General features: G+C 45.6%; 1 protein-coding gene across 5 annotated transcripts in view; it reads left to right on the top strand.

Moving 5' to 3' along the window:
- Positions 1–26,216, top strand: part of SLC7A7 (solute carrier family 7 member 7) — a 33,877-nt gene extending 7,661 nt beyond the window's left edge. For all 5 annotated transcript variants that reach the window (XM_045059672.1, XM_006932719.5, XM_006932720.4 and 2 more), the window contains exons 3-10: positions 20,468–20,593; positions 21,597–21,741; positions 23,103–23,226; positions 23,773–23,876; positions 24,185–24,281; positions 24,805–24,954; positions 25,138–25,321; positions 25,682–26,216. In XM_045059672.1, coding sequence (XP_044915607.1) covers positions 20,468–20,593; positions 21,597–21,741; positions 23,103–23,226; positions 23,773–23,876; positions 24,185–24,281; positions 24,805–24,954; positions 25,138–25,321; positions 25,682–25,788 — 1,037 coding nt within the window. In that variant the 3' untranslated portion in view covers positions 25,789–26,216. The remainder of the gene's footprint in view (positions 1–20,467; positions 20,594–21,596; positions 21,742–23,102; positions 23,227–23,772; positions 23,877–24,184; positions 24,282–24,804; positions 24,955–25,137; positions 25,322–25,681) is intronic.
- The last annotated feature ends 237 nt before the right edge of the window (positions 26,217–26,453 follow it).

Raw genomic sequence — 26,453 nt, 5'->3', positions numbered from 1 at the left:
GTCATTTTAAGGGGCACCTCCCCCAGCAGCGGTGGCTGCGCAGTGTGGGCATTTTGTACCAGGTGTAGTTGCTTCCTGGATCAATCCTCTCCAGTCGGCTTTGTGTCCTCTTTTCTCGAGGTTTCTCCACTGCCCCATCTTATTCCTCAGCTTTCTCTCCAGCCTGCCCCCTTTGACTGTTGTGCGGGGTCCTGGGTGTCTCCATGGGGTCCCCTTGTGCTTTGTGCGTCCGTGCTTGTGGCTTGGACTCCTCTTCGTGTATGGGGATGTTTGTCAGGCATGGCAACAATCAGGGAGGGGAGGAGGGCACTGTCTCTTGTTACAAGAAGGAGGCTTTCCCTTGAGGTCTCAGATGTGATCTGTAATGTCTCTTGCGTCATTTACAGTTGACTTACTGGGGAAACTAATTTTAGGATCTGTCAGTCTTGAGGCACTCTCCAGTGTGGGCATACTGTTATGTATCTTGTGTGGTGTAGGGATTATTCCAAGCAAAATTTCCAAGATGGCTGCATCCCTTGAAGTACTAGAATCCAATAATTTTAACCATCTCTGTTGAAATCTCTTTAAAACCAATGATATGTCTGCCTGCCTTCATAACTTGACATTTCTTTTGGTGACTCAGAGTCACCATTACACATCTCAATTCTTATATGACTATGAGGCCTCAGGCCGCTGGGGCGGGGACGAGTGTTGACTTCTTCAGGAGCTTCCAGGATGCTGGCCTGACTTTAGTTCAGCAGTTTCATTCTTTATGAGTTCCATCTGTGTCATGTCTGACAGCTGTTGTTCCTTGACTCTGGCATTGTGCCTACCTCCATCAGCCACCCCTTTTTAAAAAATGTTTATTTATTTTTGAGACAGAGACAGAGTGTGAGTGAGGGAAGGGCAGAGAGGCAGACACAGATTCTGAAACAGGCTGCAGGCTCTGAGCTGTCAGCACAGAACCCGATGTGGGGCCCGAACCCATGAACCTTGAGATCGTGACCCGAGCTGAAGTCGGACGCTCAACTGACTGAGCCGCCCAGGCGTCAGTCACCCCTTTTTAATTTGCTGTGTCTAATTGGGGACAGAGATGTCCTCAGACCCTACAGTTGGGTGCACATACACATGCAGGTACACCCTTGTAAGGATATGGGCAGAGTAGCCACAGTTATGATTTGTCCGCAGAGCTCCCCAGTTAATCAAAAGATACAGTTTTGTGCATGGATTTATGGCATATATATAACATAATTCTGATGGAGTGACAGATACACCAGATCTGTGTTTGAGCCTGCGTGACCCTAGGCAGGGTGCAGTAACTGTTTTACTTCTGGGCTACTGTGTGGATGAAGTGAGATTTGGTGGAAACCATAAATCATGACTCAGGTGTAATGTATTGGTGATTATTATGTTTGAAATTATTCTCTTTTGGCTGCTTCCAGGACTTTGTTCTGTCTTTAATTACTTCAGAGGGACCTAGAGATCTGGAAGAAGGTTCAAAAGGGCAACCAAGATTGTAATTAAGAATTTAGGGACATATGATTCATGAGTTTCTTCCTTCAACCATTGTCTAACGAGCACCCAATACATGAACATTCTGTCCATACACTACCTATGCAGTAATATCTTGTTTATCTTAATATCTTGTTTATCTAGCCATAGCCATTCAGGAGAAAGGTAGAGCAAAAGGCCTAGAAGCAGCCAAGAAAGAAATTTTAAACACAATAATCATTAATATGTTACACTTGAGTCATGATTTATGGTTTTCACAGCCTCACTTCATCTGCAGAGTGGCCTGGAAGTAAACCATCCCTGCACTTGCCCAATGTCCCGCCACTACTGAGCCCTCCCTCAGGCACAGGTCTGGTGCCCTTGTCAGTCCACCAAAGTTGTCAAATATATGCCAACAATGTATGCGCAAAGTGAGGACTGAGGCTGAATCTTTGAACTTAGCGAGAATAGGGATTTAATACAGAACTTTCATTCATTCACGGAACATTTAGAGCATTCTCTGCACTAGATATTCCAATGAATGCTGGGAAGCAAAGAAGAATAAAGTCTGGACTTTGCCATCCAAGAACTCCTAGTCAAGGAGAGAGACAGATAGGTTAACCAATAATTGTCATGCAATGTAGGAAATGTGGTGATAAAGACACTGTAGGAGAAAGCAGGACAATTTTCATTTGGGGAAGAGGGCTTATAGGAGGATGTCACAGAGACCATGATGTCTGAACTGAATTTTGGAAAGATCCGGAGCTGTCTCCTAGGACACTTCTCACTGAGGGAACTGCTGTGTGACAAGATGTGGAGGTGCAGACAGGCATGGAATGTTCAGAGAATTCCAGGTGGTTGGTATGGCTGGAATGCAGGGTGGGAGAGGGTGAGAAGGCAGAGACTGGAAACGTAGCCCAAGGCCAGCTCCCAGACTGGTTTATACATTGCCTACACAGGTTAGACTTTATCTGGAAAGTGGGAAGTTGTTGATTGTAAGTGGGGAAGTGAAATTAGATTAGCTTGGAAGAAGAACACTGGTGGCCAGGTGGAGTGTTTTTGGCAAGTGTGAGAATCAGAAGGTAGGGACAGCGGTTTAGGGAGTGGACACCTGAGTCCACTTGAAGGCTAGTGAGCAAGGCCTTTGGACCAGAGATGAGGGGGTAGATAGAAAAGTAGTAATAAGGCAGGGTTTCTAGGACTTATGGATGGGTGTGTGTGGTGGTGGGGGGCAGTTCTCAGAGGTGATGCTAAGAATTCAAGCTTGGACAGGGGGGCGGTGATGGGGTTTCCATCTGAAATAGGGAAGGTGAGCTGAGGGATGAGTAGAGGGGCATCTGGAGCTTCTGCTAGGCTGCTTATGTGGCCTTTCCATGAGCAGCGCCCTCCTTGGGTCATCATGACCTAGAGTCAGTCACTGTCCCATCAACTGAGTCATACTTAAAACAGAGACTGATGTGTAAATGATGATGGCAGCCTAGGAATGTACAATGATGAGCATACATCATTAGCATAATTTCTAATGATCAGAAGGTGTGTGTTCACTGTCAAGGCTTCTTAATGCCATAGTCCCTAGGAAACCCATCGAGGAATCAGGGATTGCTCTCAGGGCATGGAATCAGAGCCAAGGGAGAAAGTTTTGACTACTGGAGACAAATTTACTGAACGTGATGGGTTTTATAAAATACAGAGCTGAAAGGTAGAGCAGGAAACTCACGGTGTGGTGGAGGAGGCAGGAAGTAGTCAATTACACACTTCATATGGGTAAGTGCTGGGAGCGGGTGGGGTGGGCCCTACTCAGGAGATGTCTGTACTCAACGCTGAAGGATGAAATGGCGTCAAGGGGTGGCTGAAGCGCCCACTGGCCGTGGCCTACAAGGCATGCTCCATCTGACTTCTCTCAGACCTCTCTCCCCCTCACTCTCTCTGTGGAGCTATACCGGCTTTCTTGCTTTTCTTCCAGTTTGCCTGGCCTGTTCCTGCTTTGGGAGTTTTGTACTTTATCATTCCTTCTGCTGAGAAGGCTCTTTCCTCAGATGTCCTCAGAGCTCATCCCCTCAGTCCACTCGGGTCTTTGTACAGACGTTACTTCGCCACAGACTTCTCCCGTCTCTCATGGTCACTCTCAGTTTCCCATCCTGTTTTGTTTTTCTTGATAGCACCTGTCACCACCTGACATTAATTATTTACTTGTCTGTTGTCTATCTTTCCCTCTAGAGTGTAAACACCATGAAAGTAAGCACTTTGTTTTGCTCATGGCTGAATATCCAGCATCGAGAACAGTGCCTGGCATCTGCTAGGTACTCAATAAATATGTTGAATGAAGAAGGGGCAAGGACATTCTAGGCACAGGGAAGGGCAATGTAAAGCACAAAGGTGAGAAAAAGAATGGAGTGTGGGGTGCGCGGGGACCATTGTGGGATGTGAGGGGACAAAAGGAGGCAAGCGGCTAGAACACGACACTCATGTTCTAGGGAGTTAAGATTTTATTCCACAAGTTAGGAAGCTCTTGTGGCAATCCAGGCAGGAAATGACAAAAGCCCAAATGAGGGCAGTGGCAGCGGGGCTGTGGCTTACTTAGGAGATGACGTCTCCAGGAAAGGATAGATAGGAGAGCAATTTAGAAGGTATAATCAGTATAACCAGTAATACTTATTGGGATGTCTGGTGTAAGAGAGAGAGGTAGGTGATGAGGAAAACACCCACCAGCTTGTAAATGTTGTATCCCAGGGGCTAAGCCTGTCTTAGGATCCACTGTATCCCCAGCAAAGAAACCAAGAGAGGAGCTTGATAACTATTCCTTGGATGAAAAGCTGAGGTTTCTGGTTTGGGCAGTTGGTAGGTGGTGGCATCGTTTACCGGGATGGGGAGGATGGAATCATGTTGAATTTGAAATTTGTAGGATAGGAGGTGGATGTGCCCATTTGGAGCTCAGTAAAGAGATGGGGCTGGAGATAGGCAAGTGCTTCGTAAATACTTGTTGAATGTTTATTTTCCCAGCACTGATCATTGTCTTCCTGGAGCTCTCAGTGTGTGGGTGAGCAAATGCGTGTGCGTGAGCATGCTGGGGGCTGGCAGGGTGGGCAACCCAACGCAAGGTTACAATGGATTATAATGAGTGTTGTGATTTCTTAGGCACAGGGAGCCATGCGAGCAGACCTAGGCTAGCCTAGGAGTGTAGAAACTCTGTAAGGAAGTTTAAGCTGACACCTGAATGAGGAATTAACCAAAAGAGGGCGGAGTCGCATCTCAGGCAGCAAGAACAAGAGGTATGAAAACTCTGAAGACAAGAAAGAAGGACGTTTTTGAGACTCCTTTCAGTAAAGGAGCTCAGGGTGGGCTGCAATACTGAGGTTAAGGTAGGAAATGTTGACAGCTGGCCTGCAGAGGTGGGTGGAAATTGTAGGATAGTTTGTTCAGGACTTTATTAGTTGTAGTTGTTATTGTTCTATAATAAATCATCTAGTGACATAGAATAATAGTCATTTTATTTATTTATTTATTTATTTATTTATTTATTTATTTATTTATTTATGTTTATTTATTTATGTTTGTTTATTTATTTAGGTTTATTTATTTATTTTGAGAGAGAGAGAAAAAGCTGGGGAAGGTCAGAGAGAGAGGGAGAGAGAATCCCAAGCAGACTCTGTGCTGTCAGCATGGAGCCCGATGCAGGGCTCAAACCTACAAACTGTGAGATCATGACCTGAGATGAAACCAAGAGTCAGACGCTTAACTGAATGAACCACCCAGGCTCCCCTATTTATTTATTTTAAAGTAATCTCTACACCCAATGTGGGGCTTGAACTTATGACCCCGAGATTAAGAGTTGCATGTTCTGACTGAGCCAGCCAGGTGCCCCATAGCTGTTTTCTTTTATGGTTTCTGTAGCTCAGGAATTTTGGAAGGGGTAACTGGGGCAGTGCTGGCTCAGGGTCTCGTGTGGTGGTAGTCCGATGGTGGCAGGAGCTAGAACGAGGGGATGCTGAATAAGATGGGGGCTAGCTGGGCATCTTTTTCTCTTCGTGTTGTGTTAGATGTGTCTTTCCAAGTGGTCCCTCCATATGGACTATGTTGAGTCTCCTCACATAATGGCGGCCCCAGAGCAATCAAACTGTTTACTTGGCAGCTGAAGGCTTCCAGAACGGAGTATGTCAGCAAGCAGAGTGGAAGCTGTGCCTTTTATAACCTAGCCTCTGAGGTCACAGGGTGTCTTTCCTGCTGAACTCTATAGGTAGAAACATTCACAGAAGAATATCTCTTCTTAAAAGAAGGGGCACAGACCCTATCTCTTGATGGGCAGAGTGTTACAGTCACATTGTATGAAAAGCATGTGGGTTGGGAAATGATGTTGAGACATCTTTGGAAAATACAATCTGTTGTACAAACCATATTAAGGAGTTTGGTGGGCTTTCTCCTATGGTAATAAAAAAAACCTCTGAGAGTAAAGCAGAGAGTGACTTGTGTTGTTTGTGATTAAATTGTAGAATTTGTGATTTTTAGAAAGATTACTCTGACTTCAGTTTGCAGAACTAAAAGCAGGGAGACCACTTAGGAAGCTGTTGCCATGATCCCAGTGAGGGAGGATAGTGGCTTGGATTAGAGTCATGGGATGAGAGATGAGGAGACTGGTTAAGACTTAGACACTGATTAGATGGATATGGGTGGAGGTTGAGGATGATAAGATGACCACGTTTCTGTCTCCGGCAACTGGGTGGATGGTGATGCCAGTTACTTACAGGGAGTCAGACTGAAGGAGCAGTAGGTTAAGAGAAATTGATCAGTTTTGGATAGGTTGAATTTGTGTCTGCTGACGTCCAGTAGGTGGTTGTATATTCATATGCATATGAAATTACGGTGGTTGGGCTGGTGATATACTTTCATGAATCCTCGGTGTAGAGGTGGTCATTGAAATCACAGTAGCAGATGAGATGATCTTGACCGGATGTAGCAAGAGAGGAGGAAAGGGGTGAGGTTAGCATCTCAGGAATGCCAACACTGAAGGATAAATACTCCGCAACAAGGAGAAGAAGCGTCCAGAGAGATAAGAGGGAAATGGGAGTTGGTGAGTAAAAGAGAGCAATTTGAGAAGGAGTTGGTGGCCAACGGTGTCCAATCTGCTAAGAGGCCAAGCTAGATAAGGAGGGCGGTTGCTTGGATATATCAACAGGAAGTCACCGTGACTCTGGAGAGGGAAATTTCAGGGCAGTGAGGGTAGAGTCAGATTTCAGAGAGATTGTTTATTCATCCAGTGAAACCTGAGTATCTACTATATGCCTACTTCTGGGCGAGGCCTAGGGATCCAGAAGTGACTGTTACTCAGTCTGTCCTCATTTGGCTCCGACTTGATGATAGAGACACATCAATAAACTATTCTATTGCAGTGTGGTTACTGTGGGGAAAAGCAGAGGCAGCACACCCAAGGGGGATGGGTTTACACTCAAAAGTAGCCTTTGTTGAGGAACTGTTAAGTAAGATAAGGAATGGAATGCCATTTGGAATTGACAAATAACAGGTCAGGAAAACTGTCCCTCTTCAGTGGAGTGGTAGAGTGGATATTAGTCAAGGGAAAGGAAGGGAATGTAGATATACTTTCCAGAAGACTGATTCTGTAGACAAGAAGTGTGGTTCTTGGAGGGACCGAGGTTGAGGGAGGGGTTTATGGGGAAGACTTCAGTCCTCCTTAGGCTGGTTTGGGGGTATATTTCTGGAAAAGTTGGATGAAGAATCCATACCCGACAGTCACGTCTTCTCCATGGTTGGGTAGAGTGCTTGGGTCAGCATCTCTCTCCCTTGAACTCATCCCTTTGGGAGGCAGGAATGTGTGGTGGTTAAGAGCATGGAATCAGGTCAAATTATTAGTCTCAGGTTCCTCATCTGTATAATGGAGTCTCTATCTCCTAGAGGCTTGATCTATATTTTTACCATACTTTAATCCTGTTCTGTTCAAACAGTGACCATTTCAGGAGAGCAAATAATTTCTGCTCCTGTCATGGTGGCTTACTGTCCCTCTATAGATATAGTTTTCCTTTAGAACTGCTGATGAACTGCAATGCTAGATAGGCTACTATTGCGAATAGACCTTGAAATCATTTACTGATTATTGCTTAAGTAAGTTTTTTCTATGCGTGGGTGACTTCACTTATTGCTGATTTCATTGCCTGGGTAATCACGTGCTTTCCTCTCTGCCAGGAGTTTGTCCTCCCATCCCCCAACCCCAGCATGAGCCTCCCTGTGCTCAGTCCAGGTAACGGTGGTCCTGGTGCCCACCTGCACCCCCTTCGCTGCCCTAGACTGGATGGGTTGCCTCACAGTGACTTTCACAGCACCCAGTTTTTATTCTTTTTTAAACTGTCTTTTCTTTAAAAAAAAGTTTTTTTTTTTAAAATGTCCACTCAGTTTTGAGAGACAGAGAGCGAGCAGGGGAGGAGCAGAGAGAGAGAGGGAGACACAGAATCCAAAGCAGGCTCCAGGCTGTGAGCTGTCAGCACAGAGCCCGACGCGGAGCTTGAACTCACAGACCGTGAGATCATGACCTGAGCTGAAGTCAGTCGTTTAACCAACTGAGCCACCCAGGCTCAGGGTTTTTCTGTTTTTTAAGTTTATTTACTTTTAGGGAGAGAGAACTCACACAAAAGTGTGTGAGCAAGGGGTGGGGCAGAGAAGAGAGAGGGAGAGAGAGATTCCCAAGCTGGCTCCAAGCTCAGTGTGGAGCCCTATGAGGGGCTCAATCCCATGAACTGTGAGATCATGACCTGAGCCGAAATCAACTCAGACATTAACCTACTGAGCCACCCAGGCGCCCCATCACCCAGTTCTTATAATTGTCCATGTTCACTTTTCTGTAAAGGCTGAGGACTGGGTCTGTACAAGGCCTGGAGCACAGTCAGTGCTCAGTACATACTTGTTCTCTGGCTGGCTGAATGAATGAATGAATGAATGAATAAAGGAATAAATGAATTAGGAGTTCTGAAAACACCTTGCTGTCCCGCCAGGGTACTATAAATTGTTACTTTTCCTAACCAGAGAAGTGTGCAGATGGCCCCTCCTAGAGCTGATTATTCTGGCTTCTCAGAGTTCTTAGAGGACTGCCCCAGTTTTCTGCAGCCAGAAGCCCCATCACCCCAGGGGGAGATCATCCCGCTCACAGTCCCACATCCTTGCATACAATAGGGACAGCATGGCGTGCTGCGGTGTATACAAGTTTTGGAGCTGGACACTGCCTGAGTGGCCTCAGTTTTCTCAATTATGAGATAAAGACTGGGGTGCCTGGCTGGTTCAGTCAGAAGAGCATGTGACTCTTGATCTTGGGGTCGTGGGTTCAACTCCCATCTGTGGTGTAGAGATTCCTTGAATAAATAAAACTTAAAAAAAGATAAAGATAATACACCTACTCTGTCACATTAAGTTAGATGATATCTATGAGAATGCAAGGGACCTAACACTTAACTGTTAGTCACAAATGGTGTGTCCTACTGCAAATTCTATTCAGTCATATGCATCTTATTAATTTCTAAAAATTTACTTTCCATTCCACCTTTGGATGACTTAAAAGCGGTTTTAGTGTTCCAGGGATCAGAAAGGAGAGCTGAGGGGCGCCTGGGTGGCTCAGTCGGTTGAGCATCTGACTTTGGCTCAGGTCATGATCTCGCGGTTCGTGAGTTTGGGCCCTGCATCAGGCTCTGTGCTGACAGCTCGGAGCCTGGAGCCTGCTTCTGATTCTGTGTCCCCTCACTCTCTGACCCTCCCCCCGCTCACGCTGTGTGTGTGTGTCTCTCTCTCTCAAAAATAAAATAAACATTGAAAAAGTTTATTTTTAAAGAAAGGAGAGCTGAGACCCTTCTTCCTCTTTGCCAGACAGGGGAACTTTTCCCTAGGCAGAGTCAGAGCGAGGTGTCCCCAAGTGCAGCCCCACCTGACCGTTCTTTCTTGAAAGCCAGCCTGCTTCGGCCACTGTTAGCCGTGTTGGACGCTTCTGCTCCTGCCTTGTCCTGTCTGTGCTTGCCTGCCCTGTGATCTACGATCTTTGGTCTAGTTTTTTTTTGTTTTTGTTTTGTTTTTGCCTTTCATGAACAGGAGCTCTTACTTCCTGTGTCTTCACAGGAGGTCTGCCCACACTGTGCCAGTCAGCCAGCAGCACATACTCAGGCCCCTCTGGGAACAGACCGCTGGTCTTCGGGGATCAGGTGTGTCCCCGATGCTTGACCCTAGTGACTTGCATGTAGTAGGTGCTTCAATAAATGGCAGCTGGATGCACGAACAGGAGATGTGGCTCTAGATTTGGCTTGGCGGAGAAGGGCATTGTGTGCCTTTGGCGCTCAGGGTTGGGTGAGGGCTGGGCCCACTGTGCGCTAGGCACGAGGGAGGGCAGAGAGCTCACCCCGGGTCTCCTGGAGCCGCTTGTGGGCTGTAGAGGACTTTGGATCTCTGCGTGTTTGTCTGAGAGCTTGGGCCATGTGTCCTTGTGCAGCTTCTTCTGATACCCGACCACTGACTTCACGTACTTGTGGCTAATGAAGCGGAATAGGCAGATGCTGGGCCCGCAACTGATTTCTGCCCTTCACGCTTTCTACTTGGCAGCTAGGTACTTTCTCAGAGGAGTTTTCTCAAGAGCCACTTTAGGTTGGAGGTGAGGAAGCTTCCACTTCACGTCCCACATTCACACACTGCATAGGCTGGAGTCAGAGCCTTGGGTTCTTTCTGGGGTGGGGCCGACATGAACTTCGGCACAAACCTTCCTCTGCAGGCAGAGGATAGAGCTCTGTATTGGTTGGATGCTCAAGGCTCTTCAGGGGTTCACCCTTGGTCTTCTCTTTCTTCTGTTCTTTCCCTCTGACTCAGGAGAGGCTGAGGGGATAGGCTAAAGTAGGCTTGGGAAGGAGCTGGGGAGAGTGGGCCCCCACCCTGGCTGTACATTGGAATCACCTTGGGCTTTAGAAAAATGCTAATGGCCCCTTCCTCTCCCACTTTGTTTCCCCAACCAAATAAATCTGAGCCACTGGTTAGAAGAATGGGAATTGGCTTGGAGAACGAGAACTGGGGAAGTAGAAAAGTTGCTGCTGAGAACTGATAGAGGCCTTGGGCGGAAAGGTTCTCAGTTGTCACTGTCCCTTAGAATTGCCTGGGAAGCCTCAAAAACACGCTGGTGCCTGGGCTCCACCCCAGTGTTTCTGACTTCATTGGCCTAGGTGGGGCCCGAGCGCTGACTTTGTTAAAGCTTGTAAAGCGATGCCAGTGTGCAGCCAGGATAAAGGAGCACCGAGTTAAGGGAAGGGTTTGGGCTTGTTCTGATCAAGGCTGTTCTGTAGGTGATTATTTCGTCTAGTGATTACCTAAGGCAGCACACCCAGAGCAGGCAGATCATGACTCCTCTGGGAAACCCCATCTTAGACTTCCTGCATCCAGAACTTCTGGGTTGGAGCCCTGAAACCCTAGGTAACATGCCTCAGGTGATTCTGATGCTCGCTCAAGCTTGGGGTCCCGTTTCTGAGGACCCAAACTGTACCTAGCTGAACAAACCAGTAAGGATCGGACCAATAAGGACTAGCTGGCTTTGAGAAGAGAGCAGATAGTGTGGTTTAATATGAGGGCCTCCTGGTACAGACCTCCTGCTTGCTCCCTCAGAGTGGTGCAGAGCCGCGGTGACCAAAATGCTGCCTGGGTTCCAGGGGGCATAGTAGGAAGACTCTGATCCAGTGATCTGTAGGGTTTATGCTCCGTGTGTTGTCTTGCCTGCTGTTCTTACCCATGATGTCTGAGTAATCAAAATGGTCCTGTAGCCTGAAAGGTAAAAGAACCTGAGGACCATCTGCTGTCTGAGACCTATTACAGCACCTAGGAAGGGTGGAAGAAACAATACGTCAAGGAAGCCAGGAAGAAAATTTATTTATCTTTAAGCTTATTTATTTGGACAGAGAAAGAGAGAGAGTGTGCATATTGAGAGGCAGAGAGAGAGGTGGGGAGGGAGAATCCCAAGCAGACTCGGGGCTTGATCTCACGAACCGTGAGATCATGACTTGAGCCAAAATCAAGAGTTGGACGCTTAACACACTGAGCCACCCAGGTGCCCTGAAAACATGATATTTAAGGTATAGAGAGTATCCCTGACAACACACAGAAATACAGCAGGTAAAAAGAGGAGAGACTTGAACTTTCTGGGCTTAGGTAACACAACTGAGGTTTTTTCAGAAACCTTACATCTGGTCCTTGTGAGGAAAGGGCAGTGGTAAAGTATTCTGGAAACATCTGGGTATTAGCAGGCCTGAGCAAACCAGTGAAGAGTCTCGGCTGCTCCCCAGGGGGTGTGACTCTGGCTGCAGGTAGACCAGCCTAATGCAGAGACATGTGGTTTTTCTGGAGCAACCTACCACAAAGAGCTTGCTTGAATCACTTGAACCCACAGGTGGCTATCCTTTTGCCATCCCGTGGGATGAATGATGTTACCAGTCAGAGGATACCTGAGGTGTGTCACTGGTGATTCTGAACGTCAAGATAGTGAACTGAGTGGCAGGTGGCATTTTCATCTCTGTTAATTGAAGGCTGTGCATGTGCAAGAGGAAAGAGAACCTAGAGCAGAGTACCTGACTGTAAATGCTAAGATGCCAGGAGGATAAACTCTGGTAAGGGATAGAGCAGATTTCATAGAGATTGGGAGAGATGTGTTTAGTGTGGCTTTAACCTGACATTGTAAAGGAAAGGAGAAAAATGCACAGATGAAGGTACAAATCTGGGTATTTAAAAAAAATGTTTCTTTATTTTGAGAGCGAGAGTGCATGTGTGCAAGTTGGTGGGGGCGGGGCAGAGAGAGAGAGGAAGAGAGAATCCCAAGTAGGCTCCACGCTCAGTGTGGAGCCCAACTCGGGGTTCAATCTCATGAACCATGAGGTCATGACCTGAGCCAAAATCAAGAGTCGGACACTTAACCTACTGAGCTGCCCAGGTACCCCTAAATCTGGGTATTTTAGAGGCTGTGAGGAATCATGTAGAAGGATAAAAGTGGAAAGTTGCTGAGTAGTGCATTTGGAGAAATAGGATAGAAGGTTGGGAATGATGCTTTTGGACTCATAAATGTTAAATAAGGCTAATAAACATTTGCTTTTCGCTAAAATCCGTTTTATTCCATTAGAAGCCGTACCTCTATAAATTTTTTTTTTTAAAAAGGTTTATCATAAAACACGTCAAACATCCAAAACTAGAGCAAATAATATGATGAACTCCCAGGGTTCAAGCAGCAGCATGAATGATTAATCACCATTGTTTTATCTATACTCCAACCACCCTCTTCACCCCACTAGATTATTTCAAGCCAATCGAAGACATCATACCATTTAACTTGCAAAGGTGTCATTGTGAATCTCCATAAGGATGTTGTTGTTGTTGTTTTATCATTATTATTAATTTAACATAACCAGGGCAAATGTGGAGTCCTAGTGTGAAAGTGACTATACCTACTCAGAGTTTGTACCTCTCAGAAAAAGAAATGGTGCATTTCCTCAGAAATACACTCTAAAGTTTGGCAAAGAGATGATGGAAAAGTTCAGGGAAAAGAATTTATACTCTAATAGATAGGGATTGAAAAAAAAAAAAAGACAAGAAGCTTCTCCAAAATGAAATTTTCACCTATTTTATCAGAATTATCTTATTTAGGGCACGCCTGGGTGGTTCAGTCAGTTGAGTATCCAACTCTTGATTTCGGCTCAGGTCATGATGCCAGCATGGTGGGATCGAGCCCTGCATTAGGCTCCATGCTGAGTTTGTAGCCTGCTTCAGATTCTCCCTCTCCCTCTCTCTCTGCCTCTCCTCCCTGCTTGAGCTCTCTCTCTTTCTAAAATAAAATTTTAAAAATTCTCTTATTTAGGAAGAGGAGAATCATGTGAACAAACCAATGTGATTAAACATACTGCTTTTTGATAAGCTGAGATTTTTAGAAACAAGATACATAAGAGATGGGGAGAGGTGGCATAACAAAGATTAAATGCAGGAGTGGCCCAGAGCTGTAAGAAAAGCATCCGAAGGTTGGTGCCCAGCATCAACTAAGATCTGAAGAAGACACTGCAGATGATAAAAAGCTCTAGAAGCAACATATAGAGTGAAAACAGCAAGGGCAGTTAGTTCTGCAATAACAGATGGTAGAGAGAAAGGAGAAGGCCCAGTCCTGTTTTCCTTCTAACTGTATGTAGCAGAACGATTGCTAACCTAGAAAAGGTTCAGTAAAAAACAGATCTAGGCTAACAAAAAAGCAAGACCAAGAGAATTGAGGAGATAGTAATAAAGCATACTGTTGCTTTATTTTAATTTTATTTTTATGTATTTAAAGTTCATTTATTTTTAATGGGGGTGGGGGAGAAGGGCAGAGAGAGAGAGGGAGAGAGAGAATCCCAAGCAGGCTCCATGCTGTCAGCACACGGCTCGATGCAGGGCTTGAACTCATGAATTGTGAGATGATGACCTGAGCCGAAACCAAGAGTCGGCTGCTAACTGATTGAGCCCCCCAGGTGCCCCAGTTCAACTTTAATTTTTTAATTTTTTTTAACGTTTTATTTATTTTTGAGACAGGGAGAGACAGAGCATGAACGGGGGAGGGTCAGAGAGAGGGAGACACAGAATCTGAAACAGGCTCCAGGCTCTGAGCTGTCAGCACAGAGCCCGACGCAGGGCTCGAACTCACGGACCGTGAGATCATGACCCGAGCCGAAGTCGGCCGCCCAACTGACTAAGCCACCCAGGCGCCCCTCAACTTTAATTTTTTTATTCAAGTGTAATATAAAAGGAACGGTGCACATGTCGTAAGTGTACAGCTTGATGACTTTTCACACATTTTCACATATGTAACCACCATCCACATCAAAAAACCAGCCCTCTGAACTCCTCTTGTGTTCTCAGTCACTCCCCTTGTCCCCCATGCACACATGAAGGGAAATTACTATTATTCTTAGTAGCATAGATTCATTTTGGCCATTTAATATAAGTGGATATAAAGGATATCCACTCTTTTTTTTTTTTTTTAGTGTTTATTTATTTTTTTTTTAGTGTTTATTTTTGAAAGAGAGGGGTGGGGAGGTGGAGAAGCAGAGAGAGAGTGATACAGAGAATCTGAAGCAGGCTCCATGCCGTCAGCACAGAGCCTGATGAGGGGGCTCAAACTCACGAACTGTGAGATCATGACCAGAGCCAAAGTCAAGTTGGATGGACGCTTAACCAACTGAGCCACCCAGGCACCCCAGGATATGTATTCTTTTTGTGTCTTTGTTCACTTAATATGTTTGTGAAGTTTATATTTTTATAGTTGTAGATGGATCATATTATTTAATATTCTACGTATTCTAAGTATTAGTCACTCTACTGTTGATTGGCATTTGGATTGTTTATAATTATTATTTTTTACAATTATTATTATTATTGTTTTTAAGTAAACCTTATGCCCAACATGGGTCTTGAACTCACAACCTTGAGATCAAGAGTCACATGCTCAGGGGCACCTGGCTGGCTAAGCTGGTAGGGCATGCGACTGTCTCCTTTATTTTTTTTTAATGCTTGTTTATGTTGAGACAGGGAGAGAGAGAGAGAGAGAGAGAGAGAGAGAGAGAGAGAGAAACAGCGTGAGCAAGGGAGGGGCAGAGAGAGAGAGAGAGAGAGAGAGAGAGAGAGAGAAACAGCGTGAGCAAGGGAGGGGCAGAGAGAGAGAGAGAGAGAGAGAGAGAGAGAGAGAATCCCCCCAAGCAGGCTGCATAATCCATGGAGAGCCCCATTCGGGGGTTGATTCCATGACTGTGAGATCATGACTTGAACGGAAATCAAGAGTTGGATGCTTAACTGAGCCACCCAGGCACCCCTGAGCATGTGAGTCTTGATCTTGGGGTTGTGAGTTTGAGCCCCACATTGGGTGTAGAAATTATATTAAAAAAAAAAAAAAAAGGCAAAGAGGACCTGGGTGGCTCAGTGGGTTAAGCATCCAACTCTTGATTTTGGCTCAGGTCATGATCTCACAGTTTGTGAGATTGAGCCCCACATCAGGCTCTGGGCTGACAGCATGGATCCTGCTTGGGATTCTCTCTTTCCCTCTCTCTGCCCCTCCCTCACTTGCTTGAATGCACATGTGTGCTCTCTCTCAAAGTAAATAAAAAACATTAAAAACAATCTTACCAAAAAAAAAAAAAAAAAAAAAAAAAGAAAGAAAGAAAAAAAAGAGTTGCATACTCTACTGACTGAGCCAGCCAGGAGCCCCAGGTTATTTCTAATTTTTGACTATTACGTGGTATAGCTATGAAAATTCTATAAATGCGTGCTAATTTCATTGAATCATTTGATTGTGTCATTAGATTGCAAGGGCAGAGACACGTTTATACAGATTTCAGAGAAGTTCTTGGCAAATTCTCACAATATTCTTGTTGACAAGGTAGAAAAAGGTGGACTAGATAAAAGAATACTTTGGTGGATTCTTGGTTGATGTTGTAGAATAATGAGAGCATACAGGAAGGTCTCTAATGATAGACTACAGGGCTCTGCCTGTCTAGTCAACATTTTCATCAAGACTTCAGGGAGGACCCAGAAGGTATGCTAATCAAATTTGCAGATTTCACAAATGGAAGGCATTTGAACTACTTAATAAAATTAGGAGGGAAAATCCATTTCTAGTAGATGGGAATGATACCTAAAAATTTACAGAGGAAAGTTCCTGGGAATAATTGTTAAGGTCTCCTATTTAGGATTAAAAAAAAAAAAAAAAAATCCCTTTTTTAGGCCCTGAAAGGGGGATAGGGAAAAGCTCATTAGTTTGAGGTGGAGTTGTAGTTGACAGTGAATTCAAACTGAAACCCCATAGTCTGCAAAAATGTCTGGAGTGTTCTGTGTGGTCTCATGTTTCCAGGGACATACTGACAAAGTGAAGTAAATGGAGAGGAGGGAACTCGATGGTGAGTGAGTGATCTGGAAGTGACATTTGTCACACAAGAGGTTGAAGAAACTGGGTTTTTAGCTTCAATGGGGGGAAGTATCAAAAGGGACAGGGTGTTAATGTTTGATAAGAAGGGCCATTATGTAAATGAGGCCATTTATCTGTATTCTGTGTAGTTCCAGAGGAGAGGTCTAGGACTACTGGGTAGAAGTTATGAGGAAGAAGTTTTTGGCTTAGTGGAGGGAAGAGCTATTGATCTCTTTAAAAATGGAATGAGTTGTCTAATAAATAAAGTATTGAGGTTTTATAGTCTCTGGGAATTTGAAGCAGAAAATACACTGAATAGTGGCCAGAGTTTCATGTGTTACATTCTATGTGTTTAAAACTAACGGTGCTGGGAGAATTGTGGGTTTAATGTTCTTTTTTCAGGGACTGTTTAGTGTGGGCATCTAAAGTAAATCTGGGCATCTGATCTGAGTTGGGCCTACAAGCTTTGTTGTTCTGTATCAATCTATGTGGGTGTTTTCCTGGCTTTTAGTTCTACAGCTGACGCTGGGCCTTAGTGCTAGAACTAGCCTTCTGCTCCAGGAGAGTCCATGCAGTTGGGTTTGATGACCGACCGACCGTTCAGGGGCATCTCTTTAGATGATGATAGGAGTGGCTTCTCCTTCCTCCAGAGCAGGTCAAAGCAGGAAAGGAGCTGCACCTGAGTCACGGGTCCAAGGTGATTTCCAGCCATCTTCTTGTGGACTTAGCCCAGTGTTGGGTGGAGATGGAATTACACCTAGAGGTAGGAGGGTAGGGCATTTCTGTCCTTGAGGTTGGCTTGCAGTTGCCTCCATATTACTATAAGCCTGTGTCCCCTCCTTTTCCTGCCTCTGAAGCAGGAGGTTGGGCTCCACTTTAAGAACAGTGCACTAGGCTGGGCTTTGGGGTCTCCGGTCAGCTGTATCCGCTGTGGGCGAGGACAAACAGCCCAGTCAGCAGTGCTGCCTGCCATACCCATTTCCTGCTCCCATGGCCAAGAGGCCCTGGAGGAAGCTGGGCTCTGGGGAAGGTGAGGGCCAGCTCTCCTCAGGCAGTTCCCTGCTCCGTTTCCTTCCATAGGATTCCCTTCTTCATTCACAACGCGTCCCGGTGCTCAGGACGCAGTAGATCAGGGCAAGATGGTGGGTCGGTGGCTGAGAAAGAAGGCTCAGGTGTGGGGGAAGGGAGAAAAACTGGTGGGTAAAAGGAGGGATACAAATGGATGGATATGGAATTCAAGTAGAGAAGCAGTAGGGATTAAAATGCAAACAATCCATGTATTTTCATTTCAGAATTTGTTGTGGTAAAGGATGATGAGTTGTCTTTTCCCTGCCCACATGCCTGGACAGAGCTGAGAACAGATGCTGTGGCACAAGGCTGCAGACAGACTCTGAACCTGAATTAATCCCTGAAGCTAGGCCGGGTTGGTGGTGTGACTGTGGTTACCCTGAGGGCTATCTATCAGTTTCTGTGATCCCATTCCCTTGTGAATATTGTAGCATCTGTTGTCCCTGGCCTTTCTTTTTATATTTTATTTTATTTAATTTTTACTTTTTTTTTAATTAAAAAAATTTTTTTTAATGTTTATTTATTTTTGAGACAGAGACAGGGTGTGAGTGGGGGAGGGTCAGAGAGAGAAGGAGACACAGAATCTGAAGCAGGCTCCAGGCTCTGAGCTGTCAGCACAGTGCCCGACGTGGGGCTCGAACTCACGGACCGTGAGATCATGACCTGAGCCGAAGTCGGACACTTAACCGACTGAGCCACCCAGGCACCCCTTATTTTTACTTTTTTAAGTAAACTCTGCACCCACCTTGGGACTCGAACTCATGACCCCAAGATCTAGAGTCATATGCTCTACCAACTGGTAGGCGGCCAGGTGCTCCCCTTCCCCCACTTCTGCCCTTTTTTGGTCTCTGGCTGCTGTGTTATTTGTGAAGCAGCAGCAGAGCCTGAGGGTAAGGTGTAGGGGTCACAGGGTGAACAGAAGGGGCGTGAGGGCTGTTGAATGGCTGGAAACTGAAGCTCAGTGGGGAGTGAAGGATGGGTAATTGACTGGGGAGGATCAACAGAGCTGAGACATTTGTGGAGGGTGAGATAAAGGCACTTTGGTCATTTTGTAGGGTGCTTGGGAGCCAGTATGCATGTCTTTAATTATTAACCGAGCACTGAGGAGTTACCGGTGTATTTTTGCCCAGCCCTGTGATAAGCTTTGGTTGTTTATTGTCTTGTTTATTAGGCAGAAAGGCAAGTGTTTGTATAGGACTAGAATGCCCCTTCTACTGAAGAGCAGAAAAGAACTTGGGCAGCGAGAATAGGGGTATAAAGGAGGGGGGATGGGGGAGAGAGAGACAGAAGATGAGCTGTTCTTTGAGGTTGGTCTTTCCTGCTTCTCAGGATGAAGATGCTTCTGGGGCAGTGTGGTGAGGCCAGGACACAAGAAAACAGGGGGATTAGGGACATTGAGGGACATGCCACCACCAGAGCTGAGACAGGGAGTTATTTCTTCCGTGTCGGTAGGCTGAAGCAGGCAAGCCCAGCACTGGACCTCACTTTCTGCAGTTTAAGGCAGAGTGATTCTGATCTTACCCTGGGATCTCTTGGAAGGAACTGTTAAGCCCCTCCTGGTGCTGCAGTTGCTGAGCTGGGAAGGCAGAAGCAGCAAGGTGATTCTCTGCCAGGGTGGGGAAGGCGTGCTGCAAGTGCCTGCCTGCCTGCTTAAGAGGCTGGTGGGGGATTGAGAACATTCAGCTGAGTTTCAGAATCATTTCTTTTGACTTTCTTCCCTGTCACATCCTGGGGCTATCGGTCAACTTCACAGCATGTGTGGGCTTTCCTTCTTGAATGTCATCTTCTGAAGTAGTAAACTGAAACTTTTTTGGGGGTAACAGATTTCTCTGAAATTCTGACATAAAGCTAAGGACGCTTTTCTTAGAAAAATGCATATATTTTTGGTGTACATACATAACCATTTACAAGGAATTTCAAGCATTGTGGAAGCTGTAGGTTAAGAACTCTCTAGGGGTGATCCATGGACTTTTCCAAAGCTCATCCAGGTAAAGGGATTGCCTCTACCCCCGAGGTAGAAGGACTTGAGGAAATGTTTGTGGGTTTTTTTTTTTTTTTTGAATGTTTATTTACATTTTGAGAGTGCAAGTGAGGGAGAGGGGCAGAGGGAGAAAGAGACAGGGAATCTTAAGTAGCAGGCTCCACGCATAGTAAAGTCTGAAATGGGGCTTGATCCCATGACCTTGGGATCAGATAACCTAAGCTGAAATCAAGAGTCAGATGCTCACCCAACAGATCCACCCAGGTGCCCCTGTTTATTTTTGAGAGAGAGAGAGAGAGAGAGAGAGAGAGAGAATCCCAAGCAGGTTTCTGTGCTGTCAGAGTAGAGCCCGATGTGGGGTTTGATCCCATGAACTGTGAGATCATGACCTGTGTGGCTCACTCTTTTGCAATGTCCAGTCAGGAAAAATGCTGTCCCCACTCTATAGGAACCTCAGCTCCAAGAATCTTTCCAAGTACAAAAACAAGTGGCTGAGCTGGCAGGCAGCAGCAGGAAGTCTGGCCCCCATTCTAATCCCTGGCCACATGTTCTGACCTGCTGGGCCAGGCATTGGATAAGTCACAACAGGATCTACCAAGGTTAACAATACCAGAGCGCTGAGTCCTGGAGCCCGTATCAGGAGGTAAAGGGGTGGAAAGCTGGGACAGACCATGACTTTTCGGAGCCAGTAGCGGAAAAACATCACTAATCCTGTACAGCTACCAGTTGCCTCCCACTGCTGTGAGCACTTTTGTATGTAAGCAAATCCAGTTACTTTGTTTTTCCTCTCTTAGTGTAAGTGCTAAGGGTGTGTGTGGTGCTGCCTACACAGATGCTCAGCAGGTGCCTTTGAATGCTAATGGTGAGGACATTCTGGGCAGAGGTGAATACACAGCAGGTCAGAACCCAAACACTTCTTTGGCCAAAGGCTCTGTTTTGATGACTGCTACTGGAAATATTGCTTGAAAGTCTAAGGCTCTCTGGGTGGTAGGGACAGTCCCCAATCAATATTGTTATTATTTTTTCAGGTCTCTTAACCTTCATTAACTGTGCCTATGTCAAGTGGGGAACACTGGTACAAGATATCTTCACCTATGCTAAAGTCTTGGCATTGATCGCCGTCATCATTGCAGGCATTGTTAGACTCGGCCAGGGTAAGACATAATAGTGACTAAGTTTTGTGCAGTTCTTTGAGCCACACTTCTTTAAGTGCCTTTTGTGCATTCTCATTTGCTAGGTACTACTAGTTCCATTTTATTTATTTATTTTTTATTTTTAATGTTTTTATTTTTGAGACAGAGAGAGACAGAGAAAGAGAGGCAGAGACACAGAATTCAGAGCTCTTTCTCTGCAGAGGCAGAGAAAGAGAGGGAGACACAGAATCTGAAGCAGGTTCCAGGCTCCAAGCTGTCAGCACAGAGCCTGACGCGGGGCTCGAACTCATGGAGTGTGATATCATGACCTGAGCTGAAGTCGGACGCTCAACCGACTGAGCCACCCAGGCGCCCCTACTAGTTCCATTTTATAGATAGGGGAAACTGAGGCTGCAGAATTAAGTATCTTGCCTGAGTCCCTAGCTAGTAAGTTAGTGGAGATTTGTACTGAGATGACCCCAAAGCTGGTCTTGCCAGCTGTTGCAGACTGTTAAGTCCAATGCTGTGGCTGTGATTGTTCTGCCCGTGGAAGTGGGTAAGGGCAGAAATGAAACCCTTGTACCCACTCCTCTCCAGTTTCCAGGTAGGAACACATAGTCTACTACTCTATTGACCTGGGCCTTCTAAGCCCTATCCTTCCTCCATTCTGTACCAGCTGTCTATGGGGTTAGAAAAGGGGTGGGATCGGGTAGCTTACAGAATAGGACAGAACCACATTACTTATGTTCTATAGCCCTTCAGTTCTGTCATGGTTTCTTACCCTAGAAAACCACCATGGTCCTTCCTGTCAAGATCCCCATGCTGTTTGTTCCCTGCATTCCAGCCCATCATTGTAGAGATCTCTCTTCTGTCCCTGTTCTTTTACCACTGCCCTTGCTGCCAACCGTGTTCTAAGCCACTCACTAGCTATTACTGTCCTATTCTTTTATTCCTTTATTGGATCACCTTAAAGTTGAGGGCGAACCACTAATCCTTTTGTCTTTCCATGTTCTCTGGATTCCAGGAGCCTCCACTCACTTTGAGAATTCTTTTGAGGGTTCATCATTTGCAGTGGGGGACATTGCCCTGGCATTGTATTCGGCTCTGTTCTCCTACTCAGGCTGGGACACCCTCAACTATGTTACTGAAGAGATCAAGAATCCCGAGAGGTAGGTATCTCACCATCAATTTTCCACAGCAGTAAGGATATGCTATCATTTATTGAGTTGTGCCCGACAGCATACAACCACTGAGACTGATTTTATTGGTTCCACTTTAATAGATGGGAGGTCTAAAGCCCAAATACCTAGTCCGTAACAGCAGGCCTTTTCACGTGTGCTCATTCATTCCTATATTAATTAAAGCAGGTTCTACCGTGTGTTCATCCATGCTTTCATATGGCTTTTCCTTGATACTCCTCCACCTTTATCCTCACATAGATAACTTTAGGTCCCAAATACCCCCAAACGGTCCTATTTCTTTTTTGATCCTTTGCTTTCTCAAATTTATACTGACATAGTGGTATCATATCAGCATTGAATGATATTGCTTCATCATTTTTATTCTAAAGTAGTCTGTAGTCATGCAGTGACAAGAGCACTGGACAGGGAGTCAAAGAGCCTGGAGCCTGTCTTTCCACTGATTTGATGACCTTGAGGGAGTCCCCTGCCAACTCTGCCTGCTTCCTTATGTATAAATTGAGGGGGTTGAATTATATGATCTCCAGAGCCCTTCCTGGATCAAAAATTCAATTATTCTTGGAACTAAGAGTATGAGGGAATGGAGTTTCTGTAAATTTTTAAATCAAAATAATAAACTTTTCTTGGCACACATCCAGTGTTGCAATTCCGGGAGCAGATAACAGAAGCAGGACTGAGCCTGGGTGGTGCTTCCACCTACTGGACAGAAGCTGAATGACTTGAGAATATCCCCCCTCCCCCTCACTGTGAAGAATGCTTATAAAGGTCATTGCTTTATTGGTCCAGAGGACCTTGTCCTTGTGTCTTTCTCTTGGCCACTGGTTAGGATGGCACATAAGCTTCTCAAGTTGAGTAAGGGCATGGACATAGTTCCCAGCTTGCTTATGTAGATACATAGTGTTCTTCCCAACAAGAGTCTTACTCTCTGGAGATGTTAGATTTCACAATTTGCCTCCATAATTTCCTCTTAGATTTCTCCACTTTAATACAAATTTCCCAACGTTGACAATCTTGAGAGTGAATCCTGACGTCAAGAGGCTTTGGATGTGAAAACCAAAAAGCCCGTTTCCTGTGCTATTATTCTGTGACATAGTTCTGTTAATTCTTTTTCTGCTCAGCCTTTTCTCTAAATGTGATATTCTTTTCCCTTGATGCCCTTTAAGCTCTGAACTCTGAAGAATGAAGTCACGATTGTAGGTAACTTCAAAGGCAAAAGCAGTGGGGCAATGCACAGGAGGCACCACCCCTGGATTGGTGTGGGAGTGTAAGGAATAAAGGAGATGAGGATGTGACCGTGGGACTAATGCATGCATTATTCTATTTGGTCATAGGAACCTACCTCTCTCCATTGGCATTTCCATGCCCATTGTCACCATCATCTACATCTTGACCAATGTGGCTTATTACACTGTGCTAGACATGAGGGACATCCTGGCCAGTGATGCTGTTGCTGTGGTAAAGGATTTTCACTAGCAGAAGGCTGAGGGTGTACTTGTGGGAAAGTGGGTGGTCCTTGAAAGGAATATGCTTAGGGGCGCCTGGCTCAGTTGACGGAGTGTGTGACTCATGATCTCAGGGTTATGGGTTATGAGCCCCATAGGAGGTATAGGGATTACTTAATTTTTTTTTTTTTTTTTTTTTGAGATAGAGTACGAGTGGAGGAGGGCCAGAGAGAGGGAGACACAGAATCTGAAGCAGGCTCCAGGCTCCGAGCTATCAGCAAAGAGCCCAATGCAGGGCTCAAACTCACAAACCGTGAGATCATGACATGTGCCGAAGTCGGATGTTTAACCGACTGAGCCACCCAGGCGCCCCTACCTACTTAAAATTAAATCTTAAAAAAAAAAAAAAGTATGCTTACCATACTGGGCTTACAAAGTCCTGTCACCCTGGTTGTGAATGAAGAGTTAAACAAGGTAGGGGCTATCTGGGGCACGCTTGTCCATGCCTTTCATCCTGTTTAGGTCCTGCTAATGACACTTTTCTGTTCCTTTCCCTTAGACTTTTGCAGACCAGATTTTTGGAATTTTCAATTGGACAATTCCATTGGCGGTTGCATTATCCTGCTTTGGTGGCCTCAATGCCTCCATTGTGGCTGCTTCTAGGTAAGAGTGGTGTCTTTTACAGGGTGTGGGGGAGGGGGGGTATCGTGAAGAGCTATGGCAGGGAAGAGTAGGACTTATAGGACCCGGAGTGTAGTCACTGCTCCCCAAGTGATAATGATATTAACCCCTTTGTTCTTGTTTCCATCAGCAGCCTCCAGTTCTCACTAATCTCTATAACTGAACTCCATTCCATATTATTCAAACTCTTTTGAAGGAGGGGATGGCAGAAGAAGGGCTATGTGGTATGCGAACCAGCCATACCCAGTGTCCCACAAGTTTCTCAGCCTCTTTCATCTTACCCCAAATAGGCTTTTCTTTGTGGGCTCAAGAGAAGGCCATCTCCCGGATGCCATCTGCATGATTCATGTTGAGCGGTTCACACCAGTACCTGCTCTGCTCTTCAATGTAAGTGACCTCAAATGGGGCTGAAAGCCAGACTATGGGGGCAATGTTAACAGTACACACAACTGTTCTGGCTTCCTCAAAGCTCTAGAGTCTAACAGAAAAACTGCCTTCCATAAAAAATGGTAACCTCCTCTGGTCTAGGATAAGGCATAAAGCATGCTGAATATATTGAGATGAAATGACTGCCAAGATTAGTAAGTGCTGTAGTGTTTAAAGGAAGAAATGATCTTCCATGGGGGCAGAAGGTGCATGAGGAAAGACTTCTTGGACAAAGTGCATCTGAAGTGGATTTTTATGTTAGGTAGCAAAAGGTGGAGATGGGCTTTAGGTTAAGAGAAACTGTATAGGCGGGGGTGGGGGGGGGGCATGTGGCTGGCACAGGTAGTGAAGCATGCAACTCTTGATCTTGGGGTTGTGAGTTCAAGTCCCACACTGGGTGTAGGGATTAAAAAAAAAGGCATTAAAAAAACCCCTTGAGTGACAAATGCTGTGAGGAGGAGCTGACTTCTGCTTGTGCCTGCAGGGTATCATGGCATTGATCTACTTGTGTGTGGAGGACATCTTTCAGCTCATTAACTACTACAGCTTCAGCTACTGGTTCTTCGTGGGGCTCTCTATCGTCGGTCAGCTTTATCTGCGCTGGAAGGAGCCTAATCGGCCTCGTCCCCTCAAGGTAATTCACCTCCATCTTACCTTTGCTCCAGGAGATTCTTTCAAGACAGAACCCTCTGCCTAGGATTTGGTGGTGGTAGTGGGTGGAGATGAAGGGGATGGAAGGGCTCAGTGCTGTAATCTTCACAGGAGAAACGGCTACTGTAGCTGTCTAACGTCCATTGTTTTGTCTTGTGCCCTTCAGCTCAGTCTTTTCTTTCCCATTGTCTTCTGCCTCTGCACCATCTTCCTGGTGGCCGTACCGCTTTACAGTGATACCATCAACTCCCTCATCGGCATTGGCATTGCTCTCTCGGGCTTGCCCTTTTATTTCCTCATCATCAGAGTGCCAGAACACAAGCGACCTCACTGCCTCCGAAGGATTGTGGGTAAGCCTTTGGGTCTTTTTTTAAAGTAGGCTCCACACCCAGTGTGGAGTCCAACGTGGGGGCTTGAACTCCCAACTCTGAAATCAAGACTGGAGCCTAAATCAGGAAATTGGATGCTTAACCAACTGGGCCATCCATCCACCCCTCCCCACCGCCCCAAGCCTCTGGATCTTCGAGTTGGCTTAGCTATTGTGTACGGCCTTTCCACAAATCTCATCCCCCTAAATCACCTTTGCCGTTGGCTCTTCCTGTTAACACTAAGGCTTAAATGAATTGTCCTCCAGGCCAGCCATGTTCAGTGCCACTTGAATTGAGCTCAGTTGACCTCTTCTCACTTTTGACTCGCACTTCTCTTTGTAGCATCCACTACATGGTACCTCCAGGTCCTATGTATGTCAGTTGCTGCAGAGATGGATTTGGAAGATGGAAAAGAGATACCCAAGCAACGAGATCCCAAGTCTAACTAAACACCATCTGGAATTCTAAGATGCGGAAAGCGGGGGCCTCTTGTCTCTTGCTGGCTGGAGCCAAGGAAGAGAAAAGGAAAGTACACTTCTTTGTTGAAGCTGCTCAGACCAGGCTTCTGGAAAGGTGCCTCCAATTTTTGAACTTGCTTTTTGAGAGATGAAAAGTAATTTATTTGTTTTGCTACACACTGTTCCAGATTTTTTTAAAAAAAGAGACAATATAGCAGACTGTGGTGGGGAGCATGTCAGGTGTGGGCTTGGTTGTACTAGTAGCATATTCCCGTGTGTCAAGATGTTCACTCACTTCTGGGTGTGCCTACCCACTCCTTTCCTTTAAAGGGCCAATAATGCTCCAAACTTCCTGTCTCCTTTAGAGAGAGAGACATGAAACTGTCGCAGGTGCTAGACAATAAACGTTATGTTCTAAACTTTGAGTGGCTTCATTTTAGATAGGTGTCTGCTTTTAGTGTTCCTCCTAGCCTAATGAAAACTGTCCCAGTCTTCTGCTTGTCTCTCAAGTCAGCTGTTGGAGGCTGATGAAACCAGTCTCCATGCGAGAGAGCACACCTAAGTTGCTCTAGCAAAATTTTAGGTTGTTAGATATCAACTCCTGTCCTTCGTACTGATCACTAAGAAATTGAGCACATCTACTTGAATATTTTATA

This window comes from Felis catus, chromosome B3 (genome assembly GCF_018350175.1).
Source record: "Felis catus isolate Fca126 chromosome B3, F.catus_Fca126_mat1.0, whole genome shotgun sequence".
Lineage (NCBI taxonomy): Eukaryota > Metazoa > Chordata > Mammalia > Carnivora > Felidae > Felis > Felis catus.
This window is presented reverse-complemented; position numbering and strand designations above follow the sequence as displayed.